This window comes from Lynx canadensis, chromosome D2, assembly GCF_007474595.2.
Source record: "Lynx canadensis isolate LIC74 chromosome D2, mLynCan4.pri.v2, whole genome shotgun sequence".
NCBI lineage: Eukaryota > Metazoa > Chordata > Mammalia > Carnivora > Felidae > Lynx > Lynx canadensis.
Window position 1 is genome coordinate 18,186,717 of NC_044313.2, and position 18,123 is coordinate 18,204,839.

General features: G+C 43.5%; 1 protein-coding gene across 1 annotated transcript in view; it reads left to right on the plus strand.

Annotated features, from left to right (window-relative positions):
- The window catches only part of LOC115526880 (guanylate cyclase 2G-like), a 42,772-nt gene that overhangs the window by 18,011 nt on the left and 6,638 nt on the right, over positions 1 to 18,123 (plus strand). Inside the window, 6 exon segments of the mRNA XM_030334212.1 lie at positions 127 to 198; positions 7,197 to 7,365; positions 9,180 to 9,302; positions 9,305 to 9,334; positions 15,363 to 15,540; positions 17,135 to 17,274. Coding sequence (XP_030190072.1) covers positions 127 to 198; positions 7,197 to 7,365; positions 9,180 to 9,302; positions 9,305 to 9,334; positions 15,363 to 15,540; positions 17,135 to 17,274 — 712 coding nt within the window.

Here is an 18,123-nt window from a genome sequence, read left to right on the forward strand (position 1 = left end):
CCTCAGGTGGCTATATTGGTTCTGGTCAAAATGATCCAACATATTAGAATCAAAACCATTCAGCACACAAAACTCCCTGTGCTTCAGGTTGAGTCAATGGTGATAATCTGAGTAACTGTCTTTCAGGATGTTTTGAGAAACTCAGATAATGAGATGGATTGGATATTCAAACTCTTGTTTGCATATGACATTGTCAAGGTGAGTATGGCATAAAACTTAAGGAACAAATACCATAGCGTTTTTGAGTTGTTCCGTGTTTTTGGTGAAGTTGAACTGTAATCTTTCCTGAAAACTCTGATCTTGCTCAGATCTCCTCAAAGTGATTGCACTTAAAACTCACCACTTCAGTCAGGTTTTCCATTCTTTTCACCCTCCTTAATTTCAAGTAGGCACACTAAAGTTGAAAGGGATGCTAGGTTTATCCAGTACCCAAAGAGCAGAGTATTTACATTTCAGGGTAGAACTTTTTACCCCGAAGAAAATCTAATTACTAGGCCATGAAGCAAGCTGGGGAGGAAGATTCCCAATACCCCTTCTTTCTGCCTAGTTTTTGATTCCTTTCCCCAGAAAATGGGAATTGGTGCCACAATTGCCTCAAAGCTCTTGACCTGAGAGGTGGGCTATGGATGCAGATCTGGAAGCTGTAAAAGCGGGCAACAGAGTCTTTCCTTTGGGCAAAGAGGGCTGTGGTGTTTGGGAAAAAAAAAAAAAGTAATAATAGTAGCAATCGCAGTACTTGTGGCCTTGTAGCTAAAGTATATTTAGTGATTATTTTTGCCCGCTTTCTACCACTTTGTGTATTAACTTATTTAATTCTCACAACAAAATATGAGGTAGATCTATCATAGCTCCATTTCACAGATGGAAGGGGAGTATGGGGAGCAGCACGTCAGTGTGGACCAGCTAAGTCTATCCTCCTCACCCCGGGCTAAAATCCAGCCTCATTTTGTAAACTTGCCCTGCCTGCTTTCACCATCAGAGGGGACTATGCCCACAACCTGGGAGTGGGTCTTGGTGAGGAAGTCCCTCAGTCTGACACATGGGCAGCAGGACAGGGCTGGCCATCATCTGTCAATCAACAGTCCATTCATCAACCAACAGACTCCTTTAGGTTGAGACTTGGCCTGGGTGTTGTGAGGAACACAGGGTGAAATATAAGCTCTGCCCTCCTGCAGTAGTGACTGGTGAGTGACTTTGGAAAGTCATTTCCCCTCTCTGGACCTCAGCTTCCATGTGCGTTCAATAGATGAGGTTGGCCCGACTAATATCAAAGAGGTTTTTTCTTTTTTCTCTAGGATTTGATTGCTCCTTATTTCGGAGAAGCTGAATCTTACTGGCCTTGTGAAACTTCGGTTTCCTGGGCTTTAGTGGAAACCGGAAGATTGTAATTACCAAGAAAGGTAGACAAACTGAAATCGCCTATGACTGGGTCCTCCCGGACAACCTTGGGCCACCACTGTCATTATTTTAGTAAAACTGTATGGAACATCTGTTAAGGGTTGGCCTTACTCTGGGAACTGTCATAAGAAGACAAGGACTTGTTTTCATCACTAGATGGAATAAAATCTAGGTACAGAAAAAAAAAGTTAGGAAATATACATATAAAATTAAATGGTGGGATAGTTATAAATAGGATCTGATGTGGCATCCTTTTCTACCCTGGACTCCTCTCTCCTTCCCTTCACCCACATTCTCTTCCCTTCCTACCAAGCCCAGAGAAGTATTCTAGACTCCAGGGATCTGTCTCCTGCCCCAGCCAAAACAGATGACATCATGTATATTTGTTATGAAGAGAAAACGAGTAAGTTAGCTGTCCCCAGGTAAGATACGAATAACTAATAGATTTAGCTTTTTCCATCGGCATTTGGTTTTTGAGAGGAGTTAACCCAAAAGTTTGTCTGGAGAAATGCTAGGGTAGGTGATAATGGCACTCTGAAAGGAAAGTCTCCCTGGTATTAATCAGTCCTTTCAGGTCACTGAGTCTCTATCCCCTGCTCCATGCCAGGGGAACCAAAGACAGCTGGACACCTTGTTTTAGAAGGATTGCTGTCTTCTGAAATGGAGCGTGCGCATTATGGGACAGTGTAAGGAAGTCATAATGAGTTCAGTCAAGGTACATTTAGGCGCTTCAAGGTCAATTACTCTGCCAGAATTCCTTCGAAAGGGACTAGTAGTAACATAAAATTCACGAAAGCTTCTCAGAGATTTCCCATTGGTGACCCAGGCACTGGGCCAAGCTCTGTGCGTCAGATTGAGCTTCTGGCCATCACATATCAACCATAAAAACAATTCCTCTCCTGATGTTTATTTGACCAGAACACTCTCGATGCCAGGTACCAGAGAAATTCCGAGATGCCACAGACTTTTCAAGTCAACCGACATATATTGACTGAGCACCTAATTTGACTGAGACCCAATTCTGGGCATGGAGGGCACAGAAGAATTGGCTCATTGTCTTGTTCCTGAAGAGTTCAACCCAGTGGAGCCAGCCTGGGAAGGAGCTTTGGAGATTATAATAATCTTCTCGAGTGAGGGATGGGACTTCAATTTCTAAGTAAGAGAAGTCTTAATGGATTAAGAGGATGAGAGCAGTTGGCATTGAAGTTGTCTTGGGTGTTTGAACCCTGGCTTTCCACTACTGACCAGGTGACCTTACCTACCTTGAGCCTCGGTGTCCCTGTGTATAAAATAAAGATAACAACAGTCCCCATCTCGTAGAGTTGTTGAGAGAACTAAGATATGCTCAGCACTGTGCTTACCCGTTAATAGGTATATACCAAATATCATTTGTTAGGTGAAGCAATAGTGTTGCTATTATCACAGATAACTCCATCACTAGTACTAAAAAAATGTACAGTCAAAAAATTTATTCCCCCAACAGTCCTATGGGATGAATTAGCACTGTCCAAAAAATACCAGCGGCATGGGACTACTAACCACTGGTAACGTAGGTAGCTCCAACTGAAGTGTGCGGTAAGTGTAAAATTCACACCAGGTTCAAAGAATTAGTAAAAATATCTCACTATTTCTACATTGATTACATGTTGAAATAAGTTTTTTAAATACATTGGGCTAAATAAAATATATCATTAAAAGTAATTTTACCTATTTAACTGAACAAGTGAAAATTATACACGTAGCTTGCACTGTGTTTCTATTGGACAGTGTTCTTAATAATCAGCAATTCATGCCACTATTCGTTCACTTTTAACTCCAATATTAATAAAATTAATAGTTACTCCATTTTTAAGAGGAAATAAAATGAGGCTTAGTGAAGGTGAAGTAACCACCCAATTGGTAAGAGGGAGGTTGGGATTTGCAACCAGTCTGTCTCCAAAGGCTGAGTTTTTCCTTCCATGTTCTGCTTCTTGCCTGTATAAAGTACAAGAGACCCCAAATGTGGGATGCAACAATGAGAGCACTGGGGGTACCCCCCACTCAACTTTCCAGGAGGGGAGTAAATGTAACTAGCAGACAGGTCGGTAATAGAATTGCAAAAAGTGCATGAGATCTGGCACGTAAATCATAAACCTCTCAGTTCTACTTGGCCTGTGACAATACACATAAAATCATACTTTTCCACCACAACAGGAAAAGAAAAAGAACTGAAGAGATGTGTGGTGTCTCTTAAAGAGGACTCCATTTCTAGGATTTCCACTGTATCCCAAACATCTCCTAATGGAATGTGCTCTGTTAATAAACCTGGACCTCAGAAGTGATCAGTGGTGACCAGATGTAAAATGTCTCCTGCCTAGGGTGGGCCTGGCTCTAGCAAGGCCAGGGACAGTTGTGAGTGTCAGGGACAGTCCTGCTGCATGGGGAGGTCTCCATGAGGTGAGAGAGAATTCTTGATTGGACAGAGGTCTCCCCAGATTGCATGCCCAGACCTTGGCTTGTTGAGCCTCACTGGAGAATTCCAGAGATGGCCCCAGACAGCCCCCTCCAGGTTCAAGTGAGGGAGTTGCAGTCCCAAAATGTGATTGAACTCTATCATCTCAAAAAACAAACAAGCCTCCTGAATTTGGGGGTGGGAGTAGGAGTGGTGTATCCACTGCCCTGGGGGTTTCCTCACTGCTTTCTGCACTAGCCTGTATTTCTTTTTTTTTTTTTAAGTTTATTTATTTATTTTGAGAGAGAGAGAGAATGAGTAGGGGCGGGCAGAGAGAGAGAGGGAGAGAGAATCCGAAGCAGGCTCATACTGTGAGCACGGAGCCTGATGTGGGGCTCGAACTCACGAACTGTGAGGTCACGATCTGAGCTGAAACCAAGAGTCAGACACTTATCTGACTGAGCCACCCAGGCACCCCAGACTGTATTTCTAATGCATTATTGGCTCAGGAGTTTTACTAAAGCAGGATGGTGACTCAGACTATGATCACTGCTGGAGGGAGAGTGAGTCCCTGAGCTGGTGACCAAGAGGCCCAAGGACCCCATCTCTGGGTGCAATAGTCCACTCAGGGCCTCCTCACATTCATCTTTTCTGGAACATTGAGTGCTATGTACCACACCCATGGGTGACATCACCCCCCTTCTCAGCTGGGCTTGAGAGTCATTTGAACCTCCTATCGTGGTGTTAGGAGAATAGGTGTGCTTTGACCACCCTGCCGCCCCGGCCTCCTGGACAATCACCAGGACACCGGAAACAATAAAAGCTAATGATTTAGAAGTGGCTGTACTTCGAAGGCAACCCAACCTGGGTTTATATTCCAGCTTTGCCCTCACTCTTCAGGAGCAGTTTAAAACTGTGAGTTTCCTCACTGGGAAACAGAGAATGGGAATATTAATCTATCTCCAGAAAGACCAAATGTGATAACATGCATAAAGCACCCTGCACAATGCATAGTACAAAGTGCTCAAAGAAAGGTTTATTGATATTTATTTGTTCATCACAGGTCCACATCACAGTGAGAATCTCCATGGACCCTGGTGGCTTCAATGCAATGCTCAGTCACTCCTCACTCTCTGCCCTTCAGAGCTTTCTTTCTTCAGTCGAGGACATTTGTGCAGTTGGTCAAGGGCAGGGACTTGGGACTCGGACTGTACTTATTCCCAGTCCTGCTCCACTGCGGGCCAACGATGTGACCTGGGGCAGGTTAACTTCTTCATTTCTCCCTTTCCCTATTTGTAAAATGAGGTCAATGACAATACCACCTGACTCTACAAGGTCACTACGGGAATTACACGAGCTAGTTTAAATAAGGGACTTAGAATGGATGTCACATAAGGTTAGCATGATAACCTTAAAAAAAAGTATCCAGTAAGACCCTTGAGAAAGACATTGTCATTTTCACTCTTGCTCTGAAACCTCTTGGGTGAGGCAGGTGTGAGGAGATCCGTGCTACTCAGGCTAATGCAATTAAAATGGCTCTGTGACAGCCCCATACCTGTGACATACTCAGGTTGCTGGCTCTCTACTAGCTCCCACGCTAAGTATTTTGAAAATGAATGGTTCAGAGATTCAGATCAAAGATCTAAAGAAACTTTATGTCGGTATTTCAACTCCAAGAGACAGGAAATGTTGAATAAATATTACAGAAATGTCTTATTGTGAAGCCATCAAGGAAGGTAAGGAAACAAAGACCCCAGGATCATAAACAGTGGGTCCCCCTATCCCCCTGCACTGTTACAGTTACTTCCAAAACATAGTCAGCCCGTCCCCTTAGCCTTCGTTTCATTGCTTCTAGGTCTGCCCTTGGAAATTTCAGAGAAATACAAACATCCATCAATCAGATCCTGCTTCAAATGTGACCGTTCTCATTTTCAAATTCATCTCTTCTCTATCTAGCCTCCCCAGATACCTGTTTCCCTCCTCAATCCCAGGTCTTTCTTTAAAGCCCTTCCCTGCCTATGGAAAGATCTGTGCACTCTGCCCTCGTCTCCTTGCCAAATGAGTGTGCCCTTTGCCTTCATGACTCACCTCCTTTAGCAAACTCTTCCTGTTGGCACACTTTCCCCATTCTGATTAGTCTCTTTGGGTTCTTTCGCATCCAGCTTGGCTTGTGCCACACACAATCCATAGTTAATGTAGGCTCTTCTGTTCAGGTCCAACCATTGGTCTTTTCTTTTTAAGCTCCCCAGGTGATTTTAATGGGCGGCCAAGATGTGAAACAGTAGAGGAGGCCAGCTGTTCTCAGACTGTGTGCACATGAATCTCCTGGGGATTGGGTTACAATGCACAGTCTGATTCGGTACATCTGGGCAGGGCCTGAGACTCTGCATTTCTGCCAAGCTCCCAGGTGCTGTTGGTGCTGCTGGTCCCAAGGCCATGTTTCAAGTGGTGGGGATCTAGACAGTCCTATCTTGTAGATGGTGAAATTGAGGCCCAGCGAGGTGAAGTGTCTTGCTTGAAGAGACTGAGCGGTGAAGTGGAGATGTGATGTATGCCTTCTGACTCTGGTGTTCTTTCTGGGCCTTTCATAAATAATGGTACTTTATTATTGCATAATAATAATAAATATAAACGTTTAATAACATGGCAGATGACATGAGAATTTTCCAACATTCCTCATTTTATTGCTTTTCCCCGCAAAGTGTTCAAACAGGACCCTAAAGTGCATATAATATAATATAATATTATTATAGAATCATTACATGTAGGTAGGAGTAGAATATAACTTGCAACATGTAGGTAATAAAAGAATATTCTTAATTACATAGTGTTGTTTCCAAGTTGATTTTTTTTTATCATTTTTATACACGTTTTTCATGATAATTTTTGGTGGGTGTTTACTTTGGGTCATGCACCATGTCTGGTGTCTCATACGCATTATTGCATTTAATCTCCACAGCCTCCCTCTGAGGTAGAGATCGTCACGTCCATTTTGATGAGAAAAATGAGGCTTATGGGGTCAAGTAACTTGCTCTCTGCTAAGTGTTAGAGCTGGGATTTCAAGTCAGGAGTCTGACCACTTAGTCAGACTCTATTTTGTTTAGCTTATTGGAGCTTATTTATTTGAGGCTGGCCTTGCCTTCATGGCTGCACACTGGGGAGCCAGAAATAGTTTCCCCTACTTGGGTGACACTATCCAGGTTGACTCAAGGGCAAGGGGCTGTTAGTGGTTCTTGAACAGATGAACATAGAGATGGGTGGTTCACCTCCTCCGGGTCGTGTTTCTTCCCATCTGTTTCTGTCTGTGTCTTCCAGCAGGTTCCATTGGCCCCTACGCTAATTCATTTGCTTTTTTTCACTCTTCCAGGGCATGCTGTTCCTCCACAGGAGCCCCCTGGGGTCCCACGGCAACCTGAAGCCTTCCAACTACCTGGTGGACGGTCGGATGCAGGTGAAACTGACAGGCTTTGGGCTGTGGGAGTTCAAGTACGGCCGGATGTACAGAGCATACAACGAGGAACCGACAGACCACTCGGGTAACCACTGACAGATCGTGCACCCACTAGCCCACATGGTAACGGGGCACCTGACCCCACCCTATTTCCTGAAGCTCACTCACAGGTGCCAGCAGGGGGCCTTCCTCTGGAGCTGACAGTGCATGGTTGTTCTATTCACCCAAGGGAGCAGGAAAAAATAGCCTCCAGGGTGGTGAGTCCGTGGTGTGACATCTGAGTTAGAAGGTTAGGGCTCATCCTGGCCAGGCCGGGTGGCCCGAAGCAAGTCACCGGTCTTCTCCTTAGCCCCCCTATACCCCACTACACTTCACCTGTGTTCTCAGCACACCATCTGCAGGCCCTTCAAAGACCATGGGTTCAGCGGTCCTACATCCTCTCGCTGCTCTGGTATCACTTGAGAAGCTTTACAAAATATGTGGGTGGCTGGGTCTCACCCCAGATATCTGAAGATGAAATCTGGGCATCAGCACTGTTTTTTAAAAACTCTCGGGGCACCTGGGTGGCTCAGTCGGTTAAACATCCGTCTTTGATTTCGGCTCAGGTCGCGATCTCACAGTTCCTGAGTTCACGCCCCACGTTGAGCTCTGTGCTGATGGCACGGAGCCTGTTTGGGATTCTCTCTCTCAAAAATAAATAAATAAACCTTTCAAGTAAAATAAAATTAAATAGAAACAAAAACTCTCAAGTGATTCTGATGCGCATCTCAGGGCAAGACCTTCTGCCTGGAGTCAAACCCTCCTTTGCATATGAACAAACTGAAGCTCGGACTCTTCCTTGTCCAAAGCTAGTGAGCAGTCTTGAGTCTTACCTCGCATGTATCCCAGCCGTCTGAACTCCTCTCCCTGGGGCAGCACATTGCCAACAGCTTTGCTGCGCGCATGCGAGGAGGTTCTGTAACACGGGATGAGGCCTTACAGAAAGACAAAGGGGGAAATTCTGAAAACCTGCTTGTAGTCACCCTACTTCCCCATCCCCCAGTATATTTCCTTTTAATGATTGTAACCTACAATGAAATAAACCCATCAACCTCACACCAACAAATAAATGTAGGTATATAAAATATCAGGAACATAGAAATCTGTAAAGACAGAATGTGGACTGGTGCTTGCTGGGGGCCAGGGGTACAGGAAACAGGGAGAAACTGCTTAATGGCTGCAGGATTTTACTTTGAGGCCCTGGAAACGTTTTGGAAGTAGATAGGGTGGTTTGTTGTACAATCTTGCAAAGGGGCTAAATAACTAACACTGAATTGTTTGCTTTAAAAGGGTTCATTTTATGTTCTATGAATCGTACCTCTATATAAGTTAGTTTTTTAAATGTAGACAATACAGGGGCGCCTGGGTAGCTCAGTTGGGTAAGGGTCTGACTTCGGCTCAGGTCATGATCTCGTGGTTCATGAGTTCAAGCCCTGCATCGGGCTCCGTGCTGATAGCTCAGAGCCTGGCGCCTGCTTCAGATTCTCCTGCTCTCTCTGTCCCTCCTCCACTCACGCTCTCTCTCTGTCTCTCAAAAATGAATAAATGTTAAAAAAAAAAAACAACATTTTAATGTAGACAATCACAGAAAGGGGAAGGAAAATGAAAACTTCTTGTAACTGCACAATCAGGTGTTAACCACAGTTAAGAAGTTAGTGCTTGTTCTTCTTGATTGTTCTGTCTGCATTCACGTACCCACAGACCCCTTTTTGCTCTACAAGTCAGGCACCATTAGGGCAGAATTTTCGGGGGCTGGGTACTTTCAGTTCTGTGTTTTCCTGAGAAAGAGGGGTGACTTTTCCGGTTCTGCCTGTCCCTCTCCCACTCCATGCTTCCCTCATGACACCCGTTGCTTTGCAGAGCTCTACTGGACGGCCCCAGAGCTGCTGCGGCTTCCAGAGGCACCCCGGTCAGGCACCCCAAAGGGAGATGTTTACAGCTTTGCCATCCTGATGACGGAGCTGATCCACCACCAGAACCACGGACATTTGCTGACCTCAACGAGATGCCAGACGGTAAAGCTGAAAGTCTCTTTGGCAGGCTTTGGTCACGTGGGCTAGCTTTTATTTCTTATATTTGCAGGGGGCGGGGGGGGGGGAGCAGTGGCACGCTAGCTTTTAAATGATTGTTTTTTATGAAGTGTTCATCAACTTATTATTTATTCCATTGTTTTTCTGTCTTAAAGTTTCTTTTTTTTTTTTTCTTTTTTTATTTTTGGGACAGAGAGAGACAGGGCATGAACGGGGGAGGGGCAGAGAGAGAGGGAGACACAGAATCGGAAACAGGCCCCAGGCTCCGAGCCGTCAGCCCAGAGCCCGACGCGGGGCTCGAACTCCCGGACCGCGAGACCGTGACCTGGCTGAAGTCGGACGCTTAACCGACTGCGCCACCCAGGCGCCCCTCTTTTTTTTTAATTAAAAAAAGTAGTTGCCGTTTGCTTACAAAAACAATCAAAGAGCTCAGAACTACATACTTTATTATAGCAGAGTGATCCTGTTGGAAAATGAGTCAGGTCATGTCACTTCTGGTCACAACATCCTCCCCTGGCTTCCCATTTGGGGAATGAAGACTAAGCCCTTACAGTGGCCGACAGGACCACCAAAGGCCTCTGACCTGGCCTCTGACATTCTTTATTAGGGTCTTATGGCTGTCATTCTAAGTTAACCACATACCTGCTGGGTGTAGTGGACAGAAATGTATTTTCTTACAGTTGTATAAGGCAGAAGTTCAAAATCAAGGTTTGGCAGGGCTGTGCTCCCTCTAGAAGCTTTAGGGAAGATCGGTTCTCTGCTTTGTCCAGCTTTTGGGGGTTGGTCCAGATTTCATGGGCTTGTGGTCACATTTCTCCAATCTCTGCCTTCACTTTGACGTTGCCTCCTCCTCTGTATATGTCCCTTTTGTCTGTGTCTTATAAGGACATTTGTCATTGGATTAGGGTCCACTTGGAAATCTGAAATGACCTCCTCAACCCAAGATAATTAACTATACCTGCAAAGACCTTTTTTTTTCCAAATAAGGTCACGTTCGCAGGTTCTGGACGTTAGGACATGGACATATTCTTTGAGAAACAAAGTTCACCTCAATACACCTTTCTAATTCCATCTCCTATGGTTTGCTCATTTCAGTCATGCCGGCCACCTTCATGTGCCTCCAACATGCCAGACACATTCCTACCCCAGAACCTTTGCACACACTGTTCCCTCTGCCTGGATATCTTTCATCTCACATGTGTATACACAAATTTACCTCAATCTTTCTTAAGGACTACAGAATTTTCATTGTAAGGATAGGCTGTGTATTATTGATTGATGCACAGTTTGGTTGTTTTCCATTTTTCTTGCTATTACAGTTGATGCAGTGAGCAGCCTTGTATCTTTGTGGGCTTGAGATTGAAGAGATAAATGTATTTTAAGTATATTTAATTTTTTAAATAAATGCTGCCCAGTTGTCTTTATAGGATATATTTAGGCTCATGTTTTTGCTGAGTTGTCTGTTAACACACATCCCGTCATGGAATTAAGGGCAGAAGCTGGGGAGATAAAGCAAAATTTGATCAAGAATGATAAACAAACAAAAAAAAAAGTATAGTAGGTGTAACCCCCCAGCACTGTTATCTTCCACCTTGGCTGTGCCCTGGAATTACCTGGGGAACTTTAAAAACTACTGATGCCTGGATCTCGGCCTAGGAGGTGCTGATGCTATCGATCTGGGTGGCTGCCTGGGCATCAGCATTTGCAGGTGATTCCAACATGCAGCTCATGTTGAGAACCACTGTCTGAGAACAAGCATAGGGAGGTGTGCGTGTATCAGTAGCTAAATCAACTCAGCCCACCTTTCCCTCCTGGTTTTTCTTCTTTATCACCATGCCTACTTTTTCTAGTCCATTCCCAATGGCCACCCTCAAGTTTCATTGTTAGATCATGCATTCCCTGGAGCATTTCAAGTCAGGATCCTTTCTCAATGTATATAGTTACTTTAAAAATGGATTCCACTTTCTAATTTATGGCCAAGTGAAAAAGAGGGGAGACTAATCCAAAAAGGGTCATTCAAATCCAAGGGCAACTGACTTTAGAACCAAGAAGCCACTCAGATATTCCGAGAGTGAGCCCAGGAAGGATCCCAGCCACACTCACTAAGCTCAGCTGCCATCCGGTTGCACCAGGTGGGGTGGGGGCGGGGGTGGGAAGACTGTACCCAATTGGTATATTTGCCCCTCATTGTAGTCTTATGCCCACAAAGTTCAATGAAAGCTGGCCATATGGGACTATGTATACACAGGACTGCAATCAGGGAAAGTACAAGGTGCAACTAATTTGTGGCCAAACACGCTTCTCCCATTAACATCTCATACTTCCCTACAAACAGTCCTGGTGCTGGGGACTGAATAGATATTGATGTCCTGTGCACACTAGACCAGTGGTTTTCAAATGTTAGTTGGTGTCAGAATTACCTGTAGGACTTGTTAAAAAAAAAAAAGAATTGCTGGGTCCCACCCTCAGGGTCTCAGACTCAGTAAGTCTGGGGCAAGGCCTGAGAATTTGCATTTTTCTCAAGTTCCCAGATGATGTTGAAGATCCACAGTTTTGAGAAGCCTAGTGCAACCCTAGACTAGCAGCTTCAGCATCGCCTGGGCACTTATTAGAAAAGCAAATTTTCAGGCCCGGCTCCAGGCCTTTGGAATTGGAAACTTTGGGGATAGGCCCAGAAGCTGTGCTTTAAGAAGCCCCCCACCCCTGATTCTGATGCACACCGAAGAAGAAGAACAATGACAATAGAGTGACTGGTGACTGGTGGATTATGGGATGGCTGCATGTTACTAGCTCATAAACACATGTTCTGAGGTGCAGGCCCATGATGTGAATTTGAACCCATGGTTCAAAGTTTTTTTATCATTTTATTGATTCTCTCATGATATTTCTTAGAGCTGAGGATAAGAAAGCAGAAGATGCAACAATAGTAATTCTTCAGTGACTTCTTTTAAAACCATTGTTGTCCCATGTCTCAAATTACACTTAATTTGGGATGTAAAACACAATTACCCATAGAACTTTCTTATGTATAGTCCTTCAGATTATTTTTAGGCATTGAAAGTGTGCATTTAAACACAAGCATGTAGGGGTGCCTGGGTGGCTCAGTCGGTTGAGCATCTGACTTAGCTCACGCCATGATCTCGCGGTCCATGAGTTTGAGCCCCGCGTCGGGCTCTGTGCTGACAGCTCAGAGCCTGGAGCCTGTTTTGGTTTCTGTGTCTCCCTCTCTCATTGACCCTCCCCCATTCATGCTCTGTCTCTCTGTCTCAAAAATAAATAAACGTTAACAAAAAAAGAATTTAAACACAAGCATGTACATTTACAAAAAAACAAGATCATATTTTACACAGTGTTATAACTTGCATTTATTCTTATTCTTTTTTTCTTTTTTTTTTAATCTTTATTTATTTTTGAGAGAGAGAGACAGAGTGTGAGCGGGGGAGGAACAGAGACAGAGGGAGACACAGAATCTGATGCAGGCTCCAGGCTCTGAGCTGTCAGCACAGAGCCTGACATTATTTCTCCTCCTCCTCCTCCTCCTTCTCCTCCTCCTTCTTCTTCTTAAGCAAAGGCCATACTCTTTTAGATTCCCTTAGTTTTCAACCCAATGTCCTCTTCTGCCCCAGCATCCCATCCAGGACGTCATGCTGCATTTAGCCATCATGTCTGTCTAAGCTCTTCAAGAATGTTCCTTAAACTATAATTCTAATGACATTGTACTTTCGAGGAGTACTGGCCAGGTATTTTGTAGAATATTTCTCACTTGGGATTTGTCTCATTATTTTTCTTCCTTATGATGAGACTGGACTTATATGTCTTGAGAGGAAGGCTACAGGGGTAAATTGTCATGTTCGTCACATCATGTCAAGGGTACATACGACCAACATGACTATCTGTTGACTATCATGTTGACCAACATGACTGTTGATATTGACCTGGCTGAGGCTTGTCAGGTTTCTCCACCGTAGAGTTCCCATTGGTTCCCCTCTTCCTATACTGTCCCCCGAAGAAAGAAGTCACTATGTGAAGTCCACACTTAAGGAGTGGGGTGTTGCACTCTACTACCCTGCGTGCAGACTATCTATGTAAACTATTTTGGATTTTTCTCCACAGGAGGTTTGTCTCTTCTCTCCCACTTATGTATTTATTCAATTATTGGTATTATATTGTATTGTATTATATTATTATTCATATCTATATTATAACATATGTGTACATTTTATATTATATATTATACTATATCTTTATTTTATCCTCTGAATTGTAATCTAATTATACTATATCTTTATTTTATCCTCTGAATTGTAATCTACTTTATTTTACTGCTCCAGTTGTTTCATCTTCGGCCATTCCATTTCAATTGACTTCTGTGTACCTTTGATATAAACCCATTGCTGTGTTTTGATTTGGTTTGTTTAGTACCGCCTTGCTTCCTGGTGGCATGAGAGGCTTCAGCCTCCTCTTGTATTTCCCTGCCTCAGTCCTAGAATCAGCCATTTCTTCAAGGACACTGGTTCTTTTTTATTGGAGGATGATATTAGAAACCAAGACCTGGATGCTGACTGTGCTCATTGCAACCGGGGTGTTGTTGCTTCTAGCCCCTCTCAGTGGACAGAGTAAGGAAAAGCATGTGCACACTAGCCTCAGTGTATACACATTCTCATATCTGCGTCTACCCATCTGTATCTATACTAAGCTAAGCATGAGTTCATATTAACATCTCCAACACCATTACCACCACATAGTTCATTTATTCCAGTGTCCCCCCTGCCTCTATCCATAGCCTCCCTTTCCAACAGTGAGATCCTGGCTCCCACCATCTGCCATCCAGTATATGTGACTAGTACTTGCAAAGTTTTTCTTCTGTCCTGGCTCCCACCATCTGCCAATCCCAGTATATGTGTCTAGTACTTGCAAAGTTTTTCTTCTGTCCCCAATCTTGCCGTCTACAATACAGCGATTGTGAATGGGTCCTTTGTTTAGTCTTAATGGTCTTGAGTCATTTCAGAAGTGCCTAAGTCAGCCAGTGATGTCATATAGTTATAATACATCCCCTTCAGCAAGGCAATGTCATACAGTTATAATACAGTTAGATTCTTTTTCACAGTTTGCCTCTATCTTGGAGTTGTCCAACCTCCCAACTGATATTGTTAAAAATTTGTGTTCTTTGGGGTTTACTCTCTGTGCAGTAAAGTTCTACGGGTTTTGGCAAATACACAGTGTCATGTACCTTATAGACAGTCTCATCACCTTAAATAAATCCCTGGTGACTTACATGTTCAGCACCTTCTCCTCCCCAAGCTCCTAACAGTATCTCACCTGTTTTCTGTCTCTATAATTTTGCCTTTTCTAGAATGTCATATAAACAGAATCACACAGCGTGTAGCCTTTTCAGACTACCCTTTTATACTTAGTAAAATGCCCTTAAGATTCATCCATGTTGTTACACCCACAGTATTTTTACACAAAAACATGTATACGTTGTTCTCAAATTATTATTTCCTCTGAAAAACCTGGTATAGCAGAATGTTTAATAAATGTCAGTAGAAGCCAATGCAGAAGTGAAAGAAAACAGGTTTACAAAGTTGGACACCGAGGCAGCACATGATGGTGACATTTATTATTTGTTAAAATAACTTTTATGTGACATTTTATATGGAATGCAAATTGCAAAAGGTGTGCTTTGGGGGTTTCCCATCCCAGATGCTTATACACTCCTGAAGTCACATAGAGATATGCTTTACTTCAAGAAAAGTTCCATTGGAAGAAAAACAACTTAATCTAAAAACAGATTCATTAGAAGGTGCTGATGTGTTTTACAGTAGGATTCTTCATTTTCCACGAGGATCTCAAATATTTCTCGTAAAATGTTCAGGTTTCTCTGAAATTCCAATCTATTCAATATACTTATACATTCAATTCACAAATTTAAGAGCACATATGTTTAAAGTGAAGTGTACTACATGGCCCAAAGCTCAGACATTTTCCTATTTAAACCCCAAATGAATTTCAGAAATCATCAGCCGTATCAAAGACCCCACGGCCTCAGTTCCACTCCGACCTTCCCTGTCAGAGGAGAAGGGCAATGAAAAGATTGTGGCCATGGCGAGAGCATGTTGGGATGAATCTCCAGAGAAAAGGCCCACTTTCTCTTCCATCAAGAAAATTTTACGAGAATCCAGTTCCAAAGGGTGAGTTAGATGTGTGACGTTTTCTCCCAATCATTTAACCATTAGAATTTTATTTTTTTATAAAATATCTTTAATGTTTATTTTATTTATTTTGAGAGAGAGAGCACAAGCAGGGGAGGAGCAGAGAGCGAGGGAGAGAGAGATAATTCCACACAGGCTCTGCACCGTCAGTGCAGAGCCGGACGTGGGGCTCAGTCTCCCGAACAGCAAGATGGTGACCTGAGCAGAAATCAAGAGTCGGATTCTTAACAGACTGAGCCACCCAGGTGCCCCTAACTATTAGAATTTTAAAACTACATGGCTGTGACTGGTTCTGTGTGGCCCACCCCATTCATTCATTCCTCCACTCATTCAGTTATTTATCCATTCATTCATTTATTCATCATATACCCACTCAATGCCTGTCACATGCAAAGCACCGTGTTACATGCTGGCTAGAGTTGGGTGATAAATTCTCCCTTTATTTCATTAATGACACAAAAATGTATCAGACACCAGCACATCCATTGTCCTCCTTTGTCCATTCCAGATATCTCTAATCAATCAAGGCTCTCTTTCCCAGGGAATTTTGACATGACCTCAGAATGTTTTCCAAACCAGCATTCCAAAGGTCATGGCTCATCAGTTGGGGCTGGACTATAGTATAAGAAACTATTCACCAACCTTAGAGTAAGTCATCAGCTTGAATTATTCATGCCTCTCAAACAACCTCCTCAACAGTAGCTTGTTTCACATTAGGATAGTTGTATCATCTTTTGGCGCATTGAACATAGGCAGACATAGCCATGATAGAAGTAGCCTGAGTTTATAGAAGGACCCTGGGCCAGGATTCTGGCATCTACTCCTAACTTGGCCAGTCTGCTATGCATTCTTAACACAACAGCCCTGTATTCTGTATTTTCCACATCAAAATTGTTTTGAATGGTATGTCTTGGGTCAATCATGACTTTTACTTAAAAAAATCTGGTCCCCGATGTTAAAGCAAGTCTATTTCCTATGTGAGCCTCAGTTTCCTCATCTGAAAAATGGGGTATTTAAATGATTTTTCTGAAGACCCTTCTAAAACAAGAGCCTACAGGGTCTAGAAGTGCCCCCTTACATATGTCATCCAAAAGGAAAATAGTTGGTATTATTCAGGGGGAAAAAAGACCCATCCTGAAATGTGCATTGCTGACTGACCATGATGATAATATGGAGCATATTGGGAAATGGGGGAGTGCCAGTGAAGGCCACCATTTGCTGAGTACCTGCTGAGTGCCAGAAACAGCTGTAGGCACTGTGTACCCATCATCTCCCTGGATCCTCAGAAAAGCCCTATGAGGTATGCATTATTATCCTCATTTTCCAGATGAAGAAACTGAGGCTTGGAGAAATGAAGGGTGTAGAACAAGATCACAGAGCTGGTAAAGGGCAGTCTCTGTCCCACCCCATGGCTTCACTGCCATTGTCATTCCACTGCTGTCCATTGGCAGCCCTTAGGTAGGAAACCTTCAGGGTGATACATGTTTTCTTGGAACGTATAGCTGGATGTTGTGCTCTACTGTGACCCTAATGTTCTTGGAAAAAAAGATGTTCATTTTGGGTTCTTTTAAAGCCGTGTGAACATCCTAGACAGTATGGTGAGCAAGCTGGAGGTGTATGCCAATCACCTGGAGGACGTGGTGGAAGAGAGGACCAACCAGCTGATGGTGGAGAAGAGGAAGGTGGATAGGCTTCTGTCCACAATGCTGCCAAGGTACTCCAAAGCACTGGGGGCCTTGACAAAGGACCCAGAAAGCAATAGTATCACTATCTAAGGGGCCCCATGTACAGAGTACTTTTTTGTTCTTTTCCTAAGAGGAACTCAGGTTCTTCTAAATGAGTCAAGCATTCTGCAGGCAATTTGGTACACCCTGTAAACGGAGATAGAGGCAAAGGCCCTGCCTGAAATCTTGAATTCACAGGAGTAGAGAATGTCTCTTAACAGGGAAGATGGCGGATGCAGCTATGGGAGACACACCACTAGATGGCGCTTTAGTTTCATGAGTCTGATTAATAGCTAGTTTCTCAGTACTTCAGATCGTGCTCCAAAGACTTTGCACAGTACAATATGCACCCATGACTCCAGATTCAAAACTTGCTTCATTTTTGGCTCTGCTTGCACCTTTACACTGTCTAAAAACTTGGCAGAAGCGTCGGCTACTAAAACTTCTGCACCCTTCTTGCGTGTCTTGACAGAGATGGAGTTAGGGATTTGAAGGTGTTAATGTGAGATTGGTTGATTGAAGCAAACGCATTGGCTTGTGGATTGATGGATGCTTCCTTTTGCTTCACATCTGCAAATTGCATTTTTACACTCAAACTCTATAGCCAATAGAGAAAAATGGGATGCCTTCCGGGAGAAAAATCCTTACTGCAAAGGCATTTCTGTGATGTGCCCCCCGCCTCCAGTTTATACCCACCAATCAAAATATCTCTTTAGAGAAAATGCAAGTAGAAAAATGGGTGTCAAAAGAATCCCTTTAGATGATGGATTTTGTTGACCGAAAATCTAATCCACTGAAGCAAAAGGACCTATCGGAAAGATTTTGCAGGGGTTTGTAG